General features: G+C 36.6%; 1 protein-coding gene across 1 annotated transcript in view; it reads right to left on the minus strand.

Annotated features, from left to right (window-relative positions):
* Positions 1 to 18,212: 18,212 nt before the first annotated feature.
* Positions 18,213 to 27,253, minus strand: part of tafa4b (TAFA chemokine like family member 4b) — a 39,394-nt gene continuing 30,353 nt past the window's right edge. The window contains exons 5-6 of the mRNA XM_043251597.1: positions 21,829 to 21,953; positions 18,213 to 19,647 (exon numbers count right to left, since the gene is read on the minus strand). Of these exons, the coding sequence (XP_043107532.1) occupies positions 19,636 to 19,647; positions 21,829 to 21,953 (137 nt within the window). The 3' untranslated portion in view covers positions 18,213 to 19,635. The remainder of the gene's footprint in view (positions 19,648 to 21,828; positions 21,954 to 27,253) is intronic.

Here is a 27,253-nt window from a genome sequence, read left to right on the forward strand (position 1 = left end):
ATTCTTCACTAGCAGCTGTCTACTGCAGACTATTTTATTTCCGACCAGTTTCGGTGTCAGATGTTGATTATTTTATTTTAGAACAGTGGTTATAAGCCTTTTTGAATCAATGGCCTTCCATTATCTAACTCTATTTTCAAAAGGGAAAAAATACATTTTTGACATGTTTGCAGGTACATATATCTGAATATTCTTAAACCAAGATGCATCTACTTAGGGAAAATAATAAAGCATATTAAGCCTTTTTTAAAACAAGAAAAATATCTGCCAGTAGGGTAAGAAATATCATCTTGATTTCCCTTTTAATTAAGTTTATTTTTCTTACACCTCTGGCAGATTTTTTTCTTCTTGTTTTAAGCATACACTTTTTTTCATTTCAAACAAAACTTTATATCTCAAGTCGCTACTCAAGTAAATGTATCTTGCTGTAAGAATGTTTAGATATTTGTACTGGAAAACAAAACCAAACTACTAAATGAGGATAAGTTCTTGCAGTGTATATTAGGTAAGATATTTAAGTATTTTAGCTTATATAATTTATTTTTTACAAGAGTCACTCTCACTATAACCAAAGTAATGTACAGTTTCTCATTGAATCCCTGAATTAATTATAAATGTATCTTACTATGAAGAACAATTCTTTATTTATTTATTGTTTACTATATGTTGGATATTGTTTTGACAAGCAGAATAGACAAGCTTCGCCAATGGGAGAGCCTTTCTAGATTTCATTACAACGTTCTTTATGCATGTTAATTCATAACAATTATTTGTTCATGCAACATTTATTCTCATTTACTCTCAACAATCTTTATTGGATGTTTTTGATGTTTTTAGAGGCACTTTTAGTTTCTCTGGCACTTGACAGATCTAATACACATGCAAAAACTCTTTTTTCGTTGTTGTTTTTTTTTTCTCTCTCTCTCTCTTATTTATTTATTCATACTGTTGTTTTTCTGAACAATGATTTTTCATAAAGATTTAATATGGAATATTAAATAACCATCTAGGAGCTATTTGAGAATAGCCTGCAAAAAAATATCAAGTTTTGTTAAAAAAAATGCTGCTATAACAAAGTGTTATGTACTATAGACATATATGTATATGCGTAAATAAAAACTGTACTGTTTTTATAAATAGAAATGAAAATGGCTTCTTCCAGGTGGACAGTCTCAGTGGACAATTGCGGTGCTGTGCATGCAGATATTTGTAGCAGGTGCCCGGCAAACAAAGCAGCCAAACCCTTCAAGTGTGCCATTTTTAATACGGAGTATATGCCGAATATGAATCAGCAATTTTTTGTATGTGTAAAGTGATGAACATGTCCGAAAGCCGGATTGTATTGTGTCACCACAATACAATCCCACTTTGCAAGACCAGAAAATCAATAAAATCCAGGTCAACTCCGCACTCCTGCTGGGTCATCAGATTCACTCCTGACAGCAGGCCAAGACTTCACTAGAGCAACTACAGAAACTCCAGGCTTCAAGCTAAACTCTGTTTACTTGCCGATTCTTTTACTGCTCCTTTTTCCACCCGTTTTGTTCAGCTATTCAATTGAAAGGTAGAAAGTGCTAGTGCTCTAGGCAAAGGCAATTGATTCCTATTGTACGAAGTGAAGCTTTCTCGTAAAACTGCGCTGACTGACCCATTTACAGTAAATGCTGTTTCCTATTTAAAGCTGTAATATGTTTATTTTCATTTTTGTAACTGCAAACTAAGTGTTCTGTAGAGGCGTCATTCGTTATGTTCCATTAGCGTTTTTATTGTATCAGTGAGCGTGAGACATTTGATAACATGCTAGTGCAGCACAAGGAAGGGTTCATTTCCTCTAGGGTCAATGCTGGATCAAGGATGTTCCTTTAATCATAACTAAATAGCACAGCGTATTTCTAAATTTAGCTTCGGATTCACAATGAAGTGCTTTGAAGGACACTTTCAAGCTCTGGAGAAATAAATCAGGGTCAGTGGTTTGTTTTGATAGCAGCACAGGGATTTTCACTCTTCATATCACTCTGCTTGTCTGTGTCTCTGAATATCAGACAGGCTGTCAGTTCGTGCATTAGTGCTGGGGTTTTTTTCATTCTTTTTCAGACAAGCTTCTTTCTGAAGGTTACCTTTACACCCCAGTAGGTGGCGACGCGTGACTATCTTTATAGTGAACTATTGGCTGATTCATTCAAGTGATTTGAATCAACGATCGACAACGAAACTCCACATACTGTACTGTTCTGCTGTGATTTTCATCGGGAGCAGTAATAGACACGGTAAGTGTTTGTACCTAACGTGTAAATGACTGTATAATGTCATTTGAAACCGTTGTATGCTAAGCAACAGTCTTTAATCAGGCTAGAGCCGTGTTTAATATCTTGAAGAAAAAAATGAGGCTGCGTGAGAATTACAGGGCGTTCATGACCTTTATTTAAAAAAAAAACAATGATTGTTCAGCTAACTTTATGTAGCAAAAAAAACCTACAAAAATATCATGATTTAGGACATTTACACAGCGCCCTATTGTTAATGTGTCCCTCGCAGCGTCGTTTCATCTTTGTTAAATTCAATATGGCATCCGACCAGTTACCAACTCTCGCGAGACAAATAAGCCACCGCAGCTTTGAAAACAAGCCCAATATTTTTCGAACTAAATTTGAACTACAAAAATCGTGTTTTTGGCGGATTGATTACCATTTGTATAACCACAATTTTATTATGTTGGCACTATATAGAGTTGCAAAACCATTGTTAACTTGTGGCTATGGCTTAACTAGGCTATAGTAACCAGGTTTTTTGTCTGCCTTGGCTCCCTCTAAACCTGTAAAACTAAACTCTTTGCAATAGTAAATATGTCCTTTTGGTGCTTAACTAGTAAACAAAGACATAACTACAATAGTCTAATTACAGATGTAACTGACCTGCGCTTTAAGCCTTGAACAGGACCGTTTTGCTGCACCCAGGCACTCGAGTCCATTCTCAAGTCTCGCGTCCTTTGGGCAGACGCGCGGAGTACGCGCGAGGCGAAATCGCGTTGGCAGTCAAAACTAACCGATTCATAACTGAATAAGAGCTTGATTATTCAATGGCGAATTCGGAAATAATCGCTTAGTGCATGCAGATAACATAAAAAAAAAAATACATATGATAAGAAAATGAACGTGTTATTTGACCTTGACCTTGAAAACATGTAAACATGTATGTTTTAAGTTAATGAAAAGGACACTAAATACATTATTATTATTGTTATTATTTTGTTTAAGTTAATGAAAAGGACACTTATTATTATTATTATTATTATTATTATTATTATTATTATTAAAAACATTGTATACTAATGTACTTTATTTTAATGTTTCTGTAGGACAATGTGAGAGACAACTATCAAAATCAATATATCATTGTAAATGTTATCAACTCTCTATAGACACCTTGGGAAAAAAATCACTATAGTATTTTTTTATTGCATTGTAATATGATATTGTGCTGATTTAGCGTTATAAGATGATAAAACTTTAGTAGGTGTGATTAACAATACCTTCACACTAGAGTTTATAATACGTCAAATACAGGTACTTTACACTGTGCATCTATTAAGATGAATTATTACAATAAATTATTGTAACTGCACATTTTTTTTGTCTGTGACAGTGTTTTAATGGGGAAAACAGTAATTCTACGTATATGGGTATTCTAAGTATATATATATGTTCAGCCTGAAGTTCAGTAGCATCTACACTACCCTGTTAACAAACACAATAGAGCCATCACAGAAATTCTTGGTTAATGGTTTCCAATTAAAAATACCATTATGAACCTTTAATTCTTTCCAGTAAAACATTCATCACAAAATTAATTTTTGTAGTGTGTTTTGGACACTTTTTCAATAGGATTGAACGTCCCACCAATAGAATCCATCACATACCAGTACACACTATTATACTTTTCATTAAAACCAAAGCAATTCCCATTATAACCATTACATTTTCTTTTGTGTTTTGGGCAGGGTTCTTTTTAGCAGGGTATGTCCAGAGCTAATGTCCCACCTAACGCATCGCCTCACCTCCACCTTGTGCTTTAAGCATTAATCCAATTCATCGTTTCTAATCACCTTACATTTTTGCCTTTACTTTCTACAAATAGTTTGCATAGCCAACTCGAAAGTGCAAGAGTCAAAGAAAGCTGTAATTAACGTGGACGACTGCGACACCTAATAAGAGATCTAATTAAGAAAATGAATAAGGTGTCAGGGCCTTTTCAGAGTCGTTTCGACAGGAAGATTAATCGCTCGCTGGGCTAATTTGATTTGTGACAACGAACAGGATGACCTGGTGAGTTGTTTTAAAAAGATTCCATACCCAAGAGCATATGACATTAATAAAACATGAATGGATTGGTCTAGAGGAGGAAAAGACCCCCCTTTTCACTTCAGAAGCTCAATGGATCACCTTTTTTAGCCGTTTAAGAAGAGAACAATTCACTGAACAGCTAAGGGCCACTGGGAAACTGTCTGTAAGGACTCTTATTACTGTATGTAGGCTACCTCAAGGAATTAGTACACTAGTCTAAATCTTGACCTAGCTTTGTTTTGATCCTGTGGTTGGTAGTTCCTTCCCGGGGGTTGATTTTCATAAAAACAGATTTAAACTTTTTTTCTTTGTGAAGGTCACACTGTCTTCTTTTTAAATGCAGTTTTATATACATTTTATTTTTATATCAATCTAAAGATGTGAAAATCCTACATAGATGATATAATATTTTAGAACTATAATATATTAGTTAAATAGTAGTGCTGTCAAACAGTTAATTGTGATATATGATTCATATTTGAAATAAAATATGAATTACATGATATGTGTGTTGTGTAAATATAGTATGTATATGTACAGTAGTCAACATTTTAAGTAAATTAAAAAAATGTATCAACATTGCTTATGGACAAGGTTTTAGGACAACTTTGATGAAATGTTGACTACTATAAATGCGCACACAAATGATTTTATTTTTTTCTCAAAATACTAAAATATTTCCTATGTTCTATCAAAAAAAGGTTTGTAGAGCAGAAGGTACAAGTTTATGTAAAGTTATGTTTAAAAGTGTTAATTTATGCTTTCAGTACTTGGTTGGGGCTTCTTTAGCACAATCTAAAGCATCAGTGAGGAGTGAATAAAAGTGATCAGTCTGTGGCACTGACAAGGCACTATTGAGCCTTCATCTCTGATCATTGGATCAACTGTTTCTCATCTTTCTTTTGAAAATAACCCATAGATTCCCATTGGGTTCAGGACAGGCATGTTGCTCAACCAATCAAGCACAGTAATATCATGGTCAGCATACCACTTGGAAGTGGTTTTGGCACTGTTGGAAGGTCTCCATGAAGCTTGTCGGAAGGTTGAAGCATAAATCTCCTGGTAGACAGCTGCATTTGGACTTGATAAAACACAATGGACCAACATCAGCAGTTTGTGCTTCACAAAGGACTTCAAACTGCTTGGATTCTGCGCCCCTCCTGTCTTCGTCCAGATCTTAATATCCAAATAAAATCCCAAATTTGCTCCAGTTATGTTTCTCCTCTGGTGACTCCGGCTTCAGTTCACCCCTTGTAAAGCTCTCCTAAGTGTTCGAATCACCTTTGCTTGACAGTTTTCTCAAGCTTGCGTTCATCCCTGTTGCTTGTGCACCCTTTTTTTCCAGTTTCTTCCTTCTTGTCAACTTTGATACAGTCACACTTTTTAATAATGCCCTTCTGTGACGTACCGTCTTTATGGAGGCTGTCAGTGATTGTCTTCTTGACCATTGTCAAGTCAGTAGTCTTCCCCATTATTGTGGTTTCATAGAAGAAATTCTGGCAATGTCAATTTACGTTTTCCCTGTAAATTGTACAGCAATTCACATTAACCATTCAACAGGTTTTTACTGTAGCATTTTCAAAAAAAATTCTGTTAAAATCACTGTATTTTTTACAGTGAACACAGCATGCACACATATAGTATATAAACAAAAAGTTTTATTCTGGATGCGATTAATCACGATTAATCGTTTGACATCGCTATATAGTCATGAATCATTTCACTACTTTTGTGTGGTTAGTTGCTAATCATGCTTGACATTAAAACAAATTAGATAAGGCACTTTGCAAGAGAACCAAGAATTAAAGAAACAGACAGTTTCCATCAGACAAAGCTGTTTCCAATGTGCATTTTCATAATGTACACTAAGAAATCTGTAGAAAACTCTGGAGAGAAGTCTTAATGCTTTGCACAAAGGTCTGCATAAATGCACAGGAGTCAAACTGATAAAATTATAGCTGACACTAATAACTGTGTGATTAATGTGGACTACAGAAGAGGAGACATATGTGGGTGGTTCCTTTGCTTATGTGCATATCCTCTGTTCAGCCTCAGTGCCTCGTGTGTCCATGGATCACAGACTTTGAAAGCAAATCATCGCTGCTGAGACTCATCAATCATGGCGGTTTCTGCCTCTGAATGAGCAACCATCTGAAAGATAACATTCAGAATATTCATCTGAGTGGCAAAAGTAAACATGGCAGATTTCACATATAAGTCAGCTTACTTGAAGGTTCATCTGATTTTAATTTGAATTACACGCTGTAAAGACCGTCAGAGGTACACTGCAGTCCGTTTTGATGAATAGGACGTACAGCATCTTACTGACTCCCGTACTTGTCTTTCAGCTTCTCAGCCAAACTTCAATCTAAAAGTAAAATTGATTTTCCATTCCACTCCTTTAACCATGAAAGGCAATCTGTCCTCCACCATCAGTCAGAACATACACATCAGGACATTTTCTTTGAGCAGGCGGTGCCTCCTCAAAAACATTCAGATCAGAAAATAATTGACAGTAGTACTGCAAAAGCAAACAAAAAAGTTACAAAATATGCGATCAAACATTGCATAAATCACCCATTTTTAATGTAATACTGGTCAACAGTGATATCAGTTAGTTAGATAAAACCTTAAAGTCGGTATGAAACGGAAGTCGAGATTGTCCTTTTTTCTTTAGTGTGATGTTTAGAGTGAATCGGGTTCTAAAATGTGGAAAAGTGTAGGACGGGGCTTGATTTCGTCCTTCGATAACTGGAAGATTCGTTGAAAGATAGGCATTGTTTTTTGGTGAAAGATTATGAGGGCATATGAATTAAAAAAAAAAAAAAAAAAATGAAGCGCACGGATAAGTTATTTATATTAAACACTACAGTATTCCATTAAAAATAAGACTTGTCAATTTTGATTTCATGTTGTCTTTAAAGAAAGTGAGGGAAAGTAAGTGATTTATGAGGCAAGTAAGTAAAATGTAAAAAAAATGCATTTAAATATAAACTCCAGGTTGAGTTTGTTTAGAAACCTATTTATATTAGGCTTAATAAGCTTATATATATATATATATATATATATATATATATATATATATATATATATATATAATTACATTAAATCTAAATACATTTAAGTATTATAGTGCTGGTTGATTTATAATAAAATATAAAGATGGTGTTCTTTAACCTAAAAGCCATGTAAACATAAAATTTGATTTGAATTAATATTATTTGTGTACATACGACACATTGTCTACATATGTTGCTTCACATCAGACTTCATTTTAGGTTGTGACTGTTTTATCTTTGCTCTCCAGTTTTTTTTCTTCAAGTTCATTCTTTTTTTTTCCTGGCATTTTAACACTCTTTCAATCTCTTTCTACTTTAACTTATTCACCGGTTGTCAATACGTCAATACGTGTTTTATCTTCAAGGGTGCCAGGTATTAGTAGAATAAATCCTCTAAATAGAAGATAAGGTCAAACTCTGAGCCAGGCACAGTTTGAGCAGACAGCGCTGCATGCATTGAGTAAATTAATCACAGCTCACTTTACATTTGAATGGCCAAGTTGGGGCTCATTTAACTCGTCTTCCTCCATATATTGGCTAAAGTGTTTTATAACCGTATCTGCTTCCTCAAGATGAAGCTGAATAAAAGATCATGGAGGAAAGAAGGCCCATTTTGACAGGTTGAGACATTATTCAAAGACTTATTTAATATTGGCACCACATTCTGCTCTTGCGAAGTCCAGCCTGTTACATAAGACATGCTCTAATGCCAGCACGAACGTATGGATATTGTTGGCAGACATGCATGAGAAGGTAAAATGTGGATCAGTCATGTAGCACATGCATAGGTGTGGGTTTATATGTTATATTGTGTGCGGAAAAGAAGACAAATGCAGAGAGAGAACTGTGTGTAACAAGACTGTGTGAAAAACAGCTGCGAGTGCTGCATCCTTTAGGACTGCCGGTGCTAAAAGGAAGTGCTCTCATAAATATTACACCCATATTCCCTTGTATATAGCTTCACTCTGACTTACTGAGTAAAGGAGAAGTGTCTAATTACTGACACTATCTGCAACTTCAAACAAAACATTGGCTGAACTAATTGCATCAATTTACTAGTTTGGCTTGGTGCTTCTAATGGCACAGCTTTGATACACTACAACTTTAATTCAGGAGAATTTTCTTAATGAATCGAAAATTCACCGTTTTGCAAATGTGCGTATTATTGTGAAAGATTACCGGTGAAAGACATCGGAGAAGAGATCAGGACTTTAAAGACTTATAAACCTGTTAACCACTCACACGCCAAATAAATAAAACTGTAAGAATTTATTAATAATATTAATATATTTATCTGTACAGTTAGTAACAAAAATCATAAATAAAAAAAAAGATGAAAAAAGGTCTGTAAATGGAAAAAAAAGCTCTACAGTAGTCCTGCTTAAAAAATGAATAAACATAAAAACTTATAAGATTTGTTAAAGCTGTAACACGGGTGTCAAATTTTAACAAGTGCAGAACACAAGATTTTTTTTTTTTTACGCTAAACCCCTTCCTCTTGCAGAATATTGGCTCATCTCTGTGTCCTCTGTGTTTAATTGTAAATCTCAGCGTTAACTTCCACGTTAAAAATTAAAATTCATGCCAACATAATCCCCGGAGGTAGAGCATCCCTTTCTAGTGCTATTTCCGTCGTAACAACATGTTAAATGTACTTGGCCTCTGGGTAACAGCCTAACCGTGAACCACTTGGCAACACTTTTTGAAATTACAATCGACGGTATCAGTTAAAATAGAGTAGATCTCACCTCAGTGCCTCTATAGTAGAGACTTCAAGAACAGAACGGAACAGTTTTGCATTAGACAATGACATTAATTACGACTACAGTATTCTGCATGTTCATCTCAGATTCATGACTTCGCCAACTTGGATTACATGCAATGAAACTGTTTAGTTAGGACTAATTGATTAATTAACTGATTAGTATGCAGTGGCATATTGGACTGTCCTGACACATAACAGTATGCCGTCTGACACCATCACTACTCGGTTTGTTAGAACAGTCTTACATTATGGAATTGCTGATGATATCAACTCAGTAATAACCTATTAGCTGATGACTGCGTTCCCAATGCTTTTGTTACATTAAAAGGCTATTAATAATTGACAATGTAATTATCATTGCATTGTTCATAATGTAATTAAAGTGTCACTAATGGATCTTGGGACCTAATTGATCCTCGTGACTCTCTCTAACCTCTTTATCTAAACCTTATTTATTTTAATAGCGGCTCTATTTTTCAAAAACAATATGATTTGTCCCTGCTGGGGTTTCACTCGGAGCTGATTGCTTTCCACTGCGGTCTGATAATCTGCACACACACACACACACACACACACTTTATGGAATAGACTGTCTAAATAAACTCTGAATGTCAGTGGCACTCTCTACAAAGGATTTAATTTTATACGACCACCTGTGAAAAGTATCCACAAACCTCCCTAGGTTTCATTTTCCCAAATTGTACACAACGGCAAAACCGTAATTTCCAAAATTTCATAATTACCTCTAGCAGTAATTGGCAATCTGCATGACAATTTGTTTTATTGGAAGCGTGTTTGATTTGTCCCTGACTGAAAGGAGGTTATTGTGTGTAGATGTTAAGCACATCATAATGTAGTCTTGTTGTTGTGATTGTCTCTAGGCTGTGGAAAGACAGACAGCACAGACGTATTGGTTAGACGTTAATACTGCATTGTACGACACTCCATGTCGTTTCCAGTGCGGTGTGATAGGCCAGGGGAGACTGTTGAGTAAACCAATTAGGATCTACCAGCTCAAAGTGTGTGGCAAACAGTGAGACATCTGCAGGCTACGATGGCATTTACAATGTAAATTCACCATAAAATGAAAATTGCCCCTATTTGCATTCTTATTACACATCCTGGTTTTATTGTGAATCGGTACACATTATATTAGACAAAATGTTTTGTCTCTGTTCAGCATAATGTACGTAAAAACATGCTCCATCTCTGAAATTTAACATAACTTTTACCTTTTTTCCCACATCTCAAACCAACACAGGGACCCTATTTCACTTTTTTACATAATCGTGTATTTGCATAGACAATGAAACCAGTGCAGAAACTTTAGATATTTTATTTCCGAATATGAGTAACAGAGAATGATTTGTGTGTGTCTGTGTGTGTGTGTGTAGAGGTACAAAAAGTTGAAATGCATTGCTTTACAATAATTCTCTTATTTATGTATTCTTTTGCAACAAATAAAAAAAATTATCCTGGAAATTTTATTCAAACTAACTCAACTAACTCTACAGTAAGTAAACTTAGATATTTAATATTACTTGTTGCTTCTTTGTGCAACTGCATTGTAACAACATCACCTTAAAATAAAGTTGAATTAAATTGTTGAGTAATAATTTGGGGTTATTGGCTGAAATATATCTAGATAATAGTTAAAAAATCTATACATTTATCTATCTAAACATTCTAAATATTTATTTATAATATTATAAATACAAAGGATTCACATTATTTAAATCGCTTTCTGTTTTAGAGGCTATCAATACGCTCACATTGTCAGCATAAAAAAAGGTATGAATACTAATAAGACAACACTAAAGCATGTTGAAAACAGCCACAGAGAAAGAGAAAAAAGCCTGATTAACTGAAACTTTGCACGTTTCCAACAACCCTCCCCTGACCTGAGATATCTCTGTAGGTCAGCACATCAACATGGTGTCTGTGACCCACCCCTCCTTCTGCTGACACATTCGCCTTAGCGCTCCGGGCCCCTGACAGAGCAGGCACTGACCCTCGGTTGCTGCCCTTGCCTTATAACTCCTGGAGACAGTCAAAGGTCACGGCGGGGTGGCAGCAGACGGCACTCCACAGATGGAGGACGACTAGTGTTGTGCTCCTGTCACATCAGCATGCGGTGGTCTCCTCCTGAGGGAGTGAGGGAGATGAGATGAGAGGGAGAGCGAGCGAGCGAGGTGGAGACGGAGAGAGACCCCTTCCCCAGGCCTTAGTCAGTGGTAATGAAAGGACACAGGGGCAGGATGGGAAACATGTGAATCAGTGGTGTGCCGCCGAATGCCCTGAGGCACCTTGGCATTCACAGGCAGCTAGCAGGTGGCAGAGAGTCAGGCGAAGTCTGTGCACAACACACAAATACCCACGCGCTCCATCTATCCCTGTCTGAATGTCACAAGCTGGGAACACAGCCAACAGAAATCTGGGTTTTTGTGGGATTGGAGCATGTCTGTGTAAGCAAGAGGGAAAAGGGAAATAACTCATTACAGCTCAAAAGGGGATGACTTGAGAAGCCTGCGGAAGAGTCGTGTCAAATGTTTGTTGATGTTTGTTTGGTCAGTGATCTGCTCGCTGAATTGTTTGATTTGCACAATATGGACACAAAATAATCTTTTGGTTTTTTTTTCCTTTTCATAAATCAAACACATCACGTATTAACTCAAATTGATTAAAAATGCTATACAGAATTCCACCATGACACGTTAGGTCATCTGTTTTTAAAGAAGGGTTCTTTAGAATGTTTACCTTTTTTTAATTTTTACCGAAAATGAAATTATATTATTGCATTTTAAAAAGCATAAGCATTACCATTGCTGTCATTATTATTAATAATAATAATAGCCCCCATTTAAATAAATATAATAATAATTCAATATAAAATAATGGAACAATAATAGGTTGTAGTGATAGAAGAATTATTTACTGACATCTTGAGCCAGCGCAAACCGTCTTATGGTGTTTAAATAGCAGTGAGGATTTACTTTATACGCACAGTGAAGAATTAGCGCTGAAAAGGCATGGACACTGTTATTTTTGTGCCTGACCTTATTGAATATGCATTTGTAAGAGTTTCCCTTTCAGATGCAAAATTATGGGAGGAAAGTATTTGGCCCTCAGTATTGTATAATAGTATTGTAATTGCTAATGTCATTATAAACATTAATTTATGCAGCCTTTGTGAGGCAACACTCTATATAAAATAAAAAAAAAACAGTACTGTACTGTTTAGAAATTTAGAAATTTAAGATATTTAAACTGATAAGCTGAAAAACCAGCAGCCATTACTAGCAGATTACAATCAGAGTTGAGTCTGCGCTGTGGGTCTCAGTTGTGACTACAAACTTTTCATCATCTGACTCGTCTTGGCACAGTGTAGGCTGTTGACTCTTGGGGAATGTTTCTGCTGGAGACTGGCATATAAACCAACTACTGAAGAAGTCAGAAATGAGGAGTAGATGATGCATATGTCAGAAGAGAAAATATGTCAATATTTATACTGATAGACTGACACAGACAGTGTGCGGCACAGGCCTAATGTATCAAACGTCAGAGTGACAGCTTCAGGTTTTCACCCCAAATGAACTTAGCAGTTTGCTTTTTGAATATTTGAACAGTCTTTAGTGTAATGCAAAGAGATTTGACTTTAAAATATATCAGTATTCACTCAAATTTGATGCTAAATTTGTGTAAATACTGCAATATAAATATAAGTGCGTTTAATTGTATTGTATCGCTAATGATAAAGAAAACTTTTGTAAGCTGAACTGAGAACTGGACATGGTTCAATGTTCTAAACAAATCAAATCATTTCACTGGCTCACTTATTTGGTTTCGGCAGTTCTGAAGTCACTGGAGAGGAATATTACAAATGAACAATAATTATAATCAGTCTAGTTCCCTCAGATATTGTATAGGCCTGGAAGATATATGTGGAAGCTGGATGGACTGCTTCTTTAAGAATAAGAATTTTATGAGTTTTTATTTCTCTAACAAGGAAGCATCACTGGTCCACCAACCACTGCGACCTCTGAGGAGACATGACCGCATGCCATGTTTCGTTCACTCGATCAGCGTTTCAATTATGTAAGTGCACACATAGGTCTCCGTTCCTGTGCACTCTGCCACTGTATCCACTACAGGATCTTTATCTCGATCACACCCTGCGATCTTAAATACACTTCTTCTGCTGGAAGATATTAAACGTGACAAGCCTGCCAACACCTTCAGAGTTGGAGAAAGAGAAAGATAGAAACAGAAAGAAGGAGACACTGGCATACATCCCCTCACACCACACACGTGAACTGTGGAATTATTCTCTAGAGAAATAAGAACTGGGACAGAAAATGTCACAAACAATTAGTGTGAGACACATTTATGAGATAAACGCAAACATCCATGATAATTAAACATGCAATAATTAATGCAGAGCAACAGAAATTTGGATTTGGATTTAAAATACAGCCAGGCAAATAATGGAAGACTCCCTCTCTCACATTTCCCCTCTCTCTTTTTTCAGCATGAACATTCTTGGAAGGAAGAAAAAGGCAGGAAGGGAGGAAAGAAAATTAAAGGAATTTAAAAAAAAGTAGATAAGGGGAAATTGAATGAAGGGAGAAAACGGCGGATGAGGAACCATCGGTAGAAATAGAGAAACGAAGGAAAATAAAGGAAGAGGAGAAAAGGCAAGGAAGAAAGGACATCAACAAAAAGGAACTGATGGGTGGGAGGAAGAACGGAAAAATGGACATAAAGAGGGAGGGATGAACAGAAGAAAGAAATATGCTAGTAACGCAATATGGTGAGGGAAAAATGAAAAGAAAAAAGAAAAGAAAAGGATGGATGATAAGAATGATGGAAATTAAAATACAGCAAGAAAGGATTTAGGAAAACTAGAGGAAGTGAAGAAAAACGAGACGGGAAGTTAGAAAAAGTGGACAAATGCAAGGTAGGAAGAGAGAAAATTAAGCAAGTAAAATATGAAACAATGAATAGATGTATAAAGCACATGTTTATGCACTACTAGAAAAAACTCAATTACTTGTTAGTAATTCAAAGACAATATTAATTGTTTCACTTTGCACAGAAATATGTTCATTTAATGCTCCAAACGCCATAATTTCCAAGCGTTTCCCCTCTCCCACCCATGAAATCAGACACAATTTGTCAAGTAAACAAGCTATTAATCTTTTAAACGGTTACAAATCCTGTATTCTGGGCATGAATGATGAATTATGTATGATAGATATAAGGGGGAAAAAACGTCACTAACAACAAACATTTCAACACTTGTTCTGTGCCAGAGAAAACAACATTTTCCCAGGCAGTTGTTTAGCACTATACCCAAACGTTGCCGTGGGTCGTTTGCTAACTGCGGTTTCTAAATCTTATCCTGCACGCTGCCTCCTTGACAGTAATTAAGAACGGCAGTAAATCATATTTCCACAATTTTTGGGGGCAAAGTTCTTTAAATAGCTCTTTAAAAAGACATACTCCCAGGCTGTGTTGGGTTACATGTTTTCATATTCAATCATATCGCATTACATCATTTTCCAGAGGTTTTGTAAGATGTGTTGTGGAGTCTCAACGCATATTGAGTCTGTTTGTGTGATTTATGAAGTGTTGTTTGGCAGTCTATGTTTATGCTGTATGTGACAATGAGAAATCTGTCCTTCTTGTCACGATACCAGCGGAAGGAAGGAAGACTGAAAGAGCGGCTTGGTTACAAGCCTCAGAGGTGATATCGCTTACACGCTTGCATGGACGTACGTAAGTCACAATTGAACGGCGCAGTTTTATCACTGACAAGCACATTTTGATCCATTTACGCACAGTATGCGCGACAATATCCTATATCGTCATATATATATATATATAGATGAGACATCACGCGCGGCTAGATTTAGCGTATAAACGACTGCACCACATGCCTAGCGCTGTTTGTTTCTCTCTCCAGGTTCCTCCATTACTGCTGCTCTTCCTCAAAGCGCACAGATGTAACGAATGTCGCAGTATCTGCTGCTTCAATCCCATTCGACACACTAGCTGTGCCATGACAATGTGCCTCCAGCACCAGAACCCTGGCCACGAGTGAAAGTGGGTGCCCACAGGCATCTATGTTATCAGGCTCGGTCACATTGGCACCTCCCTTGGCACATATTAGTGAAAAGCAGGGTGGTATCTGAGGATAATGAATCAGGGATGTTCCTGAACCTCAAATCCAGAGCAAACGCTGGGGTCAACATAGACTGCTAGTGTGGTTAATTGGTTTTGTGAGATAACAGATTCGGATTATTGTAGCACGAAGAGAGAAACAAAGCTAATGGTTTCGGGGTCACAGGCTGTGTCTCGACAACCCTTTAAATGTTCACTTTCTCACGTTCTCTTACGAAACACTAGCATTATATTTATACTTCGCATATGCCATTTATGTATTATTTATTAGCTTATATTGTAAATAAAATCACAGTTAAAGGGCATTGTTATTGATGCCTGCAACCCCTTAAGCTGTGATTATTATTATGTATGTGATGTATATTCGCAATACAGTGACATTTCTTCTGAAAATGATTCATCAAGTTTTTATTAAAACTTTGCCGGGCACAAAGAAAACAATAACATAATTTATTAAGCAAATCTTCTCATTAGTTACCATTTTGGAAAATCATGGAAAAAAGCATGTCTTATCCTACTGTTTGTGATTCATGTCTTTGATGCAAAAGCATGTTTAATATATAAATATAATGAACAGATTTGTTGCACTGCACCGTATTGTTTTCGGTTGTTATTGTATGTAAATATTTGATAAATTGACATGTTTTAGTGGTGTACTTAGGTCTCTTGCAGTCTATCGTGCATGACGTATCATTCTATAAACACATTGCTCAAGTTAAAGTAAAAAAAAAAAATGCATTTTTATTACCATTCCACTGTCCTGTGCGTCACAATTTTGTGGACATCAAGTTGTGGGTAAATCACCCCTGACATGGCTAATTTCATATTAGAACCTAAATTTAAATGTTAGAAATAGACTGAGCTGTTTGCTTTTCTTGTCATGATTAGCCTTAGTTAACCTGGCACAACTTTTATCTAAAACATCTTTAAATATTAAAAAGTTTTATTGCATACGTCAAAAACCGAAGTCTTCAGACCGTACTGCGATGTCATTTATCTTTGAAAAACCCTTCCCATGTGTCCTCAGAATCCAAGTTTTACATCTCCTTGCAAATGCCCGAAACAGCAATAATTCTTTGTAGCTGGTCGTCATATGCAGTAATTAATTTCAGCTGTCAAAGCAAGCAGCACATCACTCTAATTCAAAGACCAGACGAGATGTCATTTGCTTTTCATACTTACTTTTCATTATTTCATAGTCTAGTATCCATAAATTATTCAATCTAAGCATTTTACATCATAGATTATTTATGCTTTGTAGCACTTTGACAAATTGTATTGTGACAGCGGTGCCAGTGGAGAATTCTTGAGAACTGGATATGAAGGGAATGTCATTCAAATTCTTTCCGAGTTCGGGGACGATTCAGCATGTGTGCTCAGTTCTGTAATAAACATCCCCCAGTCCTGGTGTTTACAACGGCTCCCTCATAGCACATGATAATCAGTTGTTTATATCAAGGTTTCAATTCGCTTTCTACATGAACACAGCCGTAAGAAACGTTCACTCCGAGCAAATGTGAATTAAACTCGACAACGGATGACAGCCTGAGTAGAAATAGCACTGCTTATGTTTATCTTTGCTTTAGATTTTGTTTCTTTTCATTGCAGAGAAGGCAGGGTATGTGCCACCCCACGAAGCGAGCCAGTGTTTAAGTGGGCTCCTGGGACGTGGAGAGATTTGAGCGCAAACAGTAAACTCACTTATGAAATCTGCCTGCAATCTTACACTCATTGCTTTCTCTTTTGCTTTATTTTGACGTTCAAGTCACCCGGCAGAGTAAAACATCGATCCCCCAATCGAAATTGTGGGTCATACATGGCGCATCTCCTCCCAGGCTGTTTAAAGTGCTTAGAGGTATAGAAAAGAGTGGGTATATATATATATATATGCATCATCTGAGTGTCATAGACTCGCACGTGCATTTGTTCTGCCAATACCACTCGAACATGTCTACAAATGCGGTGCAGCTGTGCTTTGAAATATCACTGACCTACTGGCAATTCTCATCTCATTTTTCTTCTATCAGCGACAGGCCAGATCTGCAACAACAGCCCGTGGCCACTAGGGAGTGGTGCAGAAATTGTCTTCAAATATTGATTCTTGAACCAAAAGTGTTGTTGGGTCAGACGACATATCAGGTTTATCCTCAGAGCATGGCTGCCTCTCGGGACGACGAGCGAAGAGGCTTCATTCCATGTCCGCATCAGGACTTAGCGGCTTTCTGCTTCCCGGGAGGGCGTCCCGACACAACAAAGCCTCTTTAGATGGATCTGTAGATAAACATATGCAGACAGACAAAAAATATGCAGAAAAAAAAATGGAGAAAATGTTCAGTCATGGCACTTCCAGTTGACCACTTGAAACGAGAACAGGATGAGCTTTTCCCAATAGCAGCAGACCTAAAAATACACCCGGACCATCCCAGGAGAGGGCTAGCGGTATCCTGGGCTTCAGTAATGAGAATTCGAGATGGCACTCGACCCTATCTCCCAAGGCTCAACACTGGAATCACAGTGGTTCTGATACATTCATCACAGCTCACAAAGCAGACGGTTGGAGTCTGAAGGGGCTTTGAAGCCTGGAAGACGTCTGGGCAGGCCCAGGGCGAGCCTAGCGTACAGGGCTGTCTTGTAGAGAGAAAACCTCATTCGACACTTCACACGCCACCAGAGCTCTGAGAAAGACATTCAGAGATAAAGACACAATGGACAGCGTCTTTCTGAAAGTTCGATCCAACCCTGGAAAAGGTAATGCTTGGCAAGAGCGAACAAAAGGACCGATTAGAGTTCAGAATTCAAGTTTAGGTTAGTTTAGAGTCTGTGGAGGAACACATTGAGATTAGAAAACCAGTGATGAATGGTGGAGCTGATTCTATTTCAAACTTTATTTCGTTGCAGTATTGGGCATGAGTTATGCCTCTTCACATTGGAGCTTATCTTTAAACATGTTCATCATCTCAGTTGCTAGCCTGTTTTCAGAGTACTTTTTGTTCACAGAGTACTTTTGAGTCACAGTTAAACCAGAAAGCAGAATGTTAAAAACAATATACTGTGTTTCTTTGTTTAAAAGTGCACCAAGTAACTTTCGTGTTATGTTTCACTTACAGATCACTTGGATTTTATACTGACACCTAGTGGCATGGCTGTAATGTAAAAGTTTTTAGTTTTTTTATGTAGATGCATTTATTCTGAAACCAACAGTTTCTGGTAATAGTTGTATTTGGCAGGTCACGTGATCAAAGCATCATGGTCCGATGTGCCATTTGTAGAATAAAATAAGCTTTTATTTTTTTAAGTCATCATAAGTTAATTGTGATTAATTTAGGTTTTATTTTAGTAAAAATGTACTTAGTGCACCTTTAAATTTTTTGTGGATCTTTTTACAGAGTAACATAGATGTTTTTAGCCAGCTGTCAGTTTTAAGAGTTTTTTGAAGGGGATTGCATCTGTAAAGCTCACATTACGTAACATTTTACAGCAAGGAGGAGCTGTATTTTACTGCAGTTTACCATTGTTTTACTGATGGCTACATCACTTGCATTTCTACTTTGCGCATTTGTGGAAGGAAGCTTAGTAAATGTTTCTCTCTTGAATTCCATCTTACACGGACAGTAAAAGACTAGAAAATGGAAAACGTCTCCATATGATCTTATCTAGTGCAAAAAAGTAATAAATTTTTAATTTGCTGTTATGATCCTATTTAACAACCCTAATTAGAAGTGCAAAATAATTTAAAGGAAACATTTGACCCAAAAGAGAAATTTGATAACTTGTGAATCACACATTCAGAGCAATCCCCACCCTACACATGAATATAAAGTTTGCTGTGTGCTGGAAAGCGGATGAACAGTGTTCAACTACTGTCTCATCATCATCGACCTGACTAACACACACTTACACACAGACACACAAGCTCCAAGACAGGTCTGAACTGACCACAGTTTGTCCTACAAGTCTCACGTCCTACTGTCTGTCTCACACATGCACACACATACACACAAGAGAGCCAGTGGAAATCCAAAAAGTCACTGTCAGCTGACAAATGCAGTCTCTCACAGGAGCACATGTCCAGCATCTTCATTCAAACCTCTGGTTTATACAGAGATCCTTGTCCATCCTCATGTCTTCTGTCAGAGCAAGGTAGCCATCTATAGTCTACAGTGAGTTTGTCCATCTTTCATATATATGGTATCCTCTGTAATGTCAGTGTCTTAAACAAGAGGGTCTTCTTTTCCATTAGGAGTTAGTAAGGAGTCTTGGGCATCTTGGTACTGCAACAATGTTCTTGCTATCGAGTGACCTATAAAGAAAAAGGGAGGTAGGATTTATAGTACAAAATCACTGGAATGACAAGCAATGTGCATAGAGATGTTTAATCAAAATATATATATATATATATATATATATATATATATATATATATATATATATATATATATATATATATATATATATATAACATATTCTTATTTTTATGCTTAATAAACATGGTCACACTTTAGTTTGGGGACCAGTTCTCACTATTAACAACAACATTTGCCTCAAAAATCAACTGCTGCTTATTAAGTAGTTGTTAAGTTTAAGTATGGGGTAGAATTATCTAAAATATAAATTATCTAAAATATGGCAATTCAGAATAAGGCATTAATAGGGGCTTATAAGAACTAATTAACATCCTTAAAATAATGTGCTACCATAAATATTTGTGAATGGGGCCAAAAAAAGAAGAAGAAAATATACAATTGTTCCTTGGTTAAATGTATAAAATTATTAAATGATTTAAACATGTTTATTTTTATAACGTCATTAAATAAAATTATATTATTTTTAAAATATTTTTAAAGATGCTTTAGTGTTGGAAAGAGACATTAAGCTGTACGGCAGCTGTACAGCAAAAAGGATAGAAAAAAACATAACTCAGTCAGGACAGATATTAAGTGGATGGTACAGGAGGAGAATGTAAAGATATAAGAAAGCAGATGGAAAGAGACAGAGAGAGAACACAATATGTATCCTGGCTCATCGCCACAATCTCCTGTGACATGTGCTCTAAAGCCTGCTGGTTACTGTTCCATTTCCACTGCTATTAAATTCAGAATTAATGCTCACTGGAGTAAGACACACCCTCCCACCTCGCATTTCTGTGACTGACTGCAGCCCATTGGCTCCCGTGGTGACAGAAGGCGGGGCTTAGTGCACTGACAGTCAACTTAGCCAATAAAGGACTCAGTAAACAGAGTCATTAATCCTGAATGTAAACCCAGAGCCGTCATTCATTTCTCGCCTCTCCCTCTTACCAATTTAATTAGGACTCTTAATTTGAAAGCCTCAGCGGAGCTCATAGCCATAATGCATTTTAATGAACACAACAGATGTTCTGCTGTTACTTTATAACTCTGAGCAATTATTCTTATGGCTGTTGTGTTCTCACACACCGTTATTTCTTTAATACTTCACCTGTATGTCACAACTGCCTAAAACGGCAGACACCCCCTGGAATTCAGAGAACAAAGAGAAGCACATCGTATGTCTCAAAGTCTCTTTTTTAATCTTTATTTTGATTTAGGAGATAAGCATTTGCCTAATTTAATTTGCTTTCCATACAGAAAGAAAGTTTTGAAAACCTAATCTCAGCAATCATATCTATTTTGAGCTTGAATACTGACATTTTAAGGCAATAAACCAATTCGGATGAGCTGATGCACAAAATCTTTAATTGAAAAATAAGTCAATTTTCCTGTTTGCTTTTATGGCTTTTTCAAGTCAAAGGTAGCATGGACCAACAATGTTGTCTCTGCATATTTGTCTAGAATCTGCTTTTGAAAATTCTCCTTCGCAGTTTGAAACTTTTCTCTGAAGTCCTTGGGGATTTGTTCACTGAGCCACAAACTCTGTAGAGTTACTCTGAAATTTTATATATCTTCAAGCTTTGCTGATTCTTTAATAAGTCTCTTTTAGAAATTCTGAGTCATGCATCTGCCTATAACATACTGCAGCACCAAATTTTTAAAAATCAGTTTTTAGGACTGGGCACATTTCACAAATGTTAACAGTTAACATTTAATTGTAATTGTTTTACAGAACCCTATGTATGACAATTTTATCTCATAACATAGCCCTTCTTGTACTCTCAGGAGCTTCAGAGAGTCTTATAAAAGTAAGGCCTCAACAAAACGTTGCTTTGAAGAATGGTTTGCCTGAGAAAAAGGCATTGGGAGAAGGGGTCCTCAAAGAAACACCCTTTGAGAATACTTCAGGGGAGTGAGTGTTTTGATGGCATATATAGTAGCTCTTAGAAAAGTCTGTTTAAAAGGTACTTTTATGGCAACAAAAAGGTTCCATGGGCAGAAGACAGTTTCTGTGCCAACCTGGCTCTTATGGACTTAGATATAGCATTTGTCAGATTGCAACCAGGCATTTTTCAGTGCTGCCCATAGTTCCTTAAGAACCAAATAAACCCCATCAGCAAAATGCAACTCACCTTGGTGGTTTTGACTTTGTTACCGGTGCTGCAGGACCAACCAGTAAGGTCTGGAAGAACTTTACACTCCTCGCCATCCAAACATGGGTGCATTTGGCACCACCACTTCTGCAGCACGATGGAAGCTGCAAAAAGATGGGGAAAATTTAATATTTAACATTAATATGTTCAAAGTATCAAACGAGTCATCAAAAAACCTGTAACAATGAGAAATGTCAGGTGTAGCTTTGACCTGCAATGGCAAGCGAAACAACCAAGATGACTAATACAGATCACATTACTTCCCAACTGAGAAACACAGAGGAAAATACATGAAAGATCATTTTCTCACAAATAGAGAACAGCTGAACACAGGCTGAATAAACAATTGTTAACACCACACAAGAAGATAATGGTGTGAAAAAAGTCGTTTTGCTAGCAGCTTGATTTGTCACAACGCAGGAAGTGATGCTCCATTATCCACTCTGAATAGCAGTACATCGGAAACAGCTTCTCCATCATAACTACATGATAATCCCATGATGTCTTCTCAAATATTTAATCACATCTGATATGATCTAAGTGTTAAATCTAAGTTGTATAACTGCTGAAACACAACTGTTCCCCAACTGGGGTTCATGAGAGCTGATGAAAAGCAATACATATAGATATTCTCAATTAAAAACAAAACACTTGTTTTATCTGCATGTTGTGAATATTAACCAACATCAGAGAATTATAAATATGAAAATTTGTTTTTAAATTATTCAAATAAACTAAAATGCATATAAATATTAAATAAACATCAATATTTTAGGTCAAAGTGGTTCGGCTTTTTCAACCCCAAATAGAGGTTTTTACCAATGCAATACGTTTGAACACCCTTGCTACTCAGCTTTTTAAGTCCTCTGAGCAGTCCAAGCTCTCCTGTGTCACTTCCAAGGAAGCCTAAATCCAGTACTGAGAAGCAGATCAATAGCCTGTTCAAATGAGGCTCATTGAGATGAGTGCGTCCATAAGAGAGCTGCTCACAAGCCCATTGTCCTCAATAATAGAAAGAGAGAGGATATACACAGCGAAAACCAGCTTTACATGGAATTATGCAAAGGAACACGCACAAATCCTCTCAAGCATCCTGAGTGAACGTCTTACAGGACATGAAAGCAGGGGTTCACGCAGCATGTGTGTTTGTAGATTTGGAGAATAGGACGGCTATAGTCAAATGACACTGCTTGTAAATCAACAAAATAAGCAGTTACAGTGTAGCTACTGTGTGTGTGCTGGTTTTGTGGTTTATGGGGATACAAATTTCTTTAATAACTCAGGTATGACATAGGTATTACATTTTGAAGTTGGTTTATGAGGACACTGCCAATGTCCCCATAATTCAAAAGGCTTAAAAAACATGGTGGGGTTTTTTTTTTATTATTTAAAAATGCATAAATTTTCCTGTAAGGGCACGTACAGTTTGCGCAGTATAAAAACCATTACGCCTATGGAGGGTCCTCATAAAACACAAAAACCAACATGTGTGTGTGTGTGTGTATTTGCTTCCGTGTGAAGTCCACAGTCTGATTGCAGTAGTACAGAGAATCAGTGGGTGCATAATTAGCATTAATGTGGGCATTATTAGATGTAATGGCAACCTTATGAAAGGATGTTTTCATTACTGTTGAGAGCGCTCCATAATTTGTCTGCGTGAGTGTGACTTGTGAGACTAAACAAACATACACAACAATATGAGTGTATTCTTTTGTTAGCACCCAAAAACAACCACTGTGAAGATAAATATTGGTCGTCATGGGTGTCCACTTCGTGTGGAGAATTTGGAGTCATGATTTAAATTCACATTAAACGTACCTCTTCTTCAACCCATTATTATCTGACAAAATGATCAAAATAAATATTTTTCTTTCATTTACAGGAAATATATGTTTGGTAGAACAATTAATTAACATTTGTGCAATTTAGGAAAAATTGTGGCTTATATATTTGCATGCCTATCTTTGACTATTACTTCCTCCCATTCAATTAAGCAATGTCATAGTTAGCAAATACTCATTTACATAGGATATATGTTATTTAGACACATACAGGCTGTTGTTTGAAAGAAATGTTCTAATTCAACGTCATGAGTTAATTCATTTAATATTTTCTAATATTGATTTGTTTATTTCTTACTCCTTAACAGTTCATTAGACTCTTAATGATATAATCTATGTAATCTTTTAGAATATCTGAAAAGCGATAGTTCTTAACTGTAGCATGTGTTATAATAAGACTCATAATCATTACCAGACCAATAATGCCTTTTTTGATGAATCAATACAGCATTTGTTATGAAGAAACAACCGCCTGCACATTTAAAAACATCTACAGCATGGCGCAGTTAATATATCTATATCATAAATCTATAATGAAAACTCTATTCCATTAACAGATTATCTAATATAAATTCTACAAGAAGTTAGACCATTTTTTTGAACAATAAGTAAGCCTATAATGAAGCATGATAAATTCTAGTAAAGGTGGTCATGAGTAGTTTACTTTGCTGCAGTGCAAAATACTATTCAGTGCTCACTTAACCAATGCCCAGCTGGATACATTTTTCTCAGACAGAAGCGCTGCCTGTGACTGCTGCAAACATTCACCTGCCAATCACCAGCATAAGTTTTGGACATGTCCAGTGCTGGTAACTTTCTGGTCAGGTGTATTTGATACATTTAATAAAGCTCGAAACACTACCCTGTTACATTGTTAGCCCTCTTTGGATTATCCCTTAGACCTGATCTGAGTAAAGTTTTTGTAAACATATATTGGTATATTACATTGTATACCATATCGTATCGTATCGAGTATTACATATAATAGTAGATTCTTTAGTGTATAATATGTATGGTACATCGCTTATTTATATGTATCAAATCGGCACCTGAAGGTTGACAATGAAGTTCTTACAAGACTTGTGATCCCTTTTTGGATTTCGTACTATAAATAGTGTTCTTTTTTTAAACAGCATCATGGTTTCCACAGAAATTCAGCAACACAACTGTTTTCAATATTAATAATAGTAAGAAATGTTAAATGTGTTAAAATGATTTCTAAAAGATTATGTGACACAGGAGTAATGATGCTCAAAAATTTGTTCAATTTTACGATCAAGGGTTAAAAATTGTTTAAAAGTGTATATATATATATATATATATATATATATATATATATATATATATATATATATATATATATATATATGTTATAGCAGGTGTTTTAAACTGAGGGTATGAAACTTCCCCAAAGAAAAAGGCCAGCTGAGCAACTAAAGCTTTTCAGGAGTTAAATGGCTTTAGGTTTGCAGTTGTGGACACCTTTGTCTGAATCCTTTTTTCAGCTTTTCCACACCAAATCTCTCACTCCACCATTTAGGCATTTAACTGGATAGAGTTTGGCCAAAGCCCACATACTTGGAGGGATTTTTCTCGCTTTTAGTGCTGAAGTGGCAGGGACAACTGCAAGACTCTGATGGTCTTTCTATTTTCAGTCATGAAAAGCCCTATCTGAGGATATGAAGGCACTAATTTAAGCTTTCATTCCCTGTATGGCGCCTTGTTGGATTTAGACGGAGTCATTGCTGCAGATGTGACTGACTTTCTAGGATGCAGAAATATTTTTGCTACCCTCCTTTCAGAGGTGTGGGGAGGCCGTGTTTGAAATGTGTCTGACATCATGTGGTGGCTGAGGAAACTGCAGGAAAAGCGCAGGCGAGTAACGTCGGAGGGAAAGAGAGAGAGAGGGGAGGACAGATTGGAAAAAACTGGCAAGAAGGAAAAGCAGAGAACAAGATGGGATGGGAACAGCATGTCAGACATCTTGAGAAAGTGTCTCACTGTCTGTCTCTTCTTGTTTGTGTTTGTAATTGTTGGCACTGGGGTTTGTGGCATGTTGCAGTGGGCCTGGTGGGGAAAGCCAGCATGTGGTGATCATAAGTATTTTAAATCATGCAGACATTCTCTCTTAAACGCGCAAACATTGCCACTATTGTCAATGTGACGTGTATTTCACAATGTGAGATAACAGAAAAAAACATCAGCATTTCAACTCGCGCGCTTGAAAACGGAAGATTTACATATTTATGAAGTTTTGTAGCTTTACATAATTCAAATGTTTGAGTTATATGTGTTTCTGGTTCAACATATTTTGTAGACCCTGGAACAACATTTTAATCCGAAAATGTAATTTTGACCATATCTCTACACCTAAACCTAAACCATGGGTAATGCCTAAAATCAGAAGAAATTATAGATGAATGACACTGATGTACAAGCAACAAACACTGATTATAAGCCTAAACTTAAGAAAAACTAAGCGGTTCTGATCTGATTGTTTAATCACAATGTTACTCCAGGGTCAACAAAGTTCATTATTTAGCTCACCGTGATAGTATTTGATATGAACCCAACTATTGTAAAATTTGAAGCCTAAATACAGTCAGAAGCTAAAGACTATAAACGAACTACACCGCAACAACATTACATCAGCATCACCACGAGTAAGCTTCCAACAGCCATTTCAGTCTCTCAAAACATTTTCTCTGAAAGTTTGTGTATGTATAATTTGCAAGAGTGTGATATTAACACAACAAGGTTGAAAAATAGGAATAGCGAGTAGATGATCAAGACAAGTAAAAGCTTGGATCACAAGCAGGTATTTATTATGTATTTTGAATATATCCGTAATAAAACATGAAAATACCTTCAGCTCGTGCTGACCACAGACCTTTCATTTCTGTCATTTATCCAAAATCACATTGAAAATACCCACTGACTGGCAATGGAAGCAGAAGCGCTAAAATGCTAGCTTGTGCTGAAAATGCTAACAAAAATGCATCATCCCTGCAGTAGTGCTCTGTTGTTGCAATTCCACATTCGCAGTACAGAAATTTTATGATACAAAATTCAGAATTCAGCATGCTTGGTTAAAACAGATTCCTAAACAGCATGCAACTATACGAAAAAGTTCACAAACATACATGCATGCACAATACAAATATATTAACAGGGATTTGTATATCTATGTATATCTATACACGTATATGCATATGGGTGTGCATCCCAACCCACCTCACATTGTGGTTTATGAGTCAGAGACTCCCTAGTATCAATCCAAATCCATTTATACCCGTCTATTAGATTACCCAGCACTCCGTCTCAGCAGCACAAAGCTTGAAATGACCTAATTTACAACACTATCAGCTTAGCTACAGATTCTGCCTTTGACACACATTAATGCAGTGTATTAATTCAGTATCACTCTCTGCAGGCTAACAGCACATTTGTCTCCTTAAGGATATGCCCGAAGAGCAGCGCAGGAAACACACCTGACCCCACCGACCTATTTATTAAACAGCAGGCACTCCAGCTCACGAATCCAACATACCACTCGCTGTGTG

Source organism: Puntigrus tetrazona, chromosome 11 (assembly GCF_018831695.1).
Source record: "Puntigrus tetrazona isolate hp1 chromosome 11, ASM1883169v1, whole genome shotgun sequence".
Lineage (NCBI taxonomy): Eukaryota > Metazoa > Chordata > Actinopteri > Cypriniformes > Cyprinidae > Puntigrus > Puntigrus tetrazona.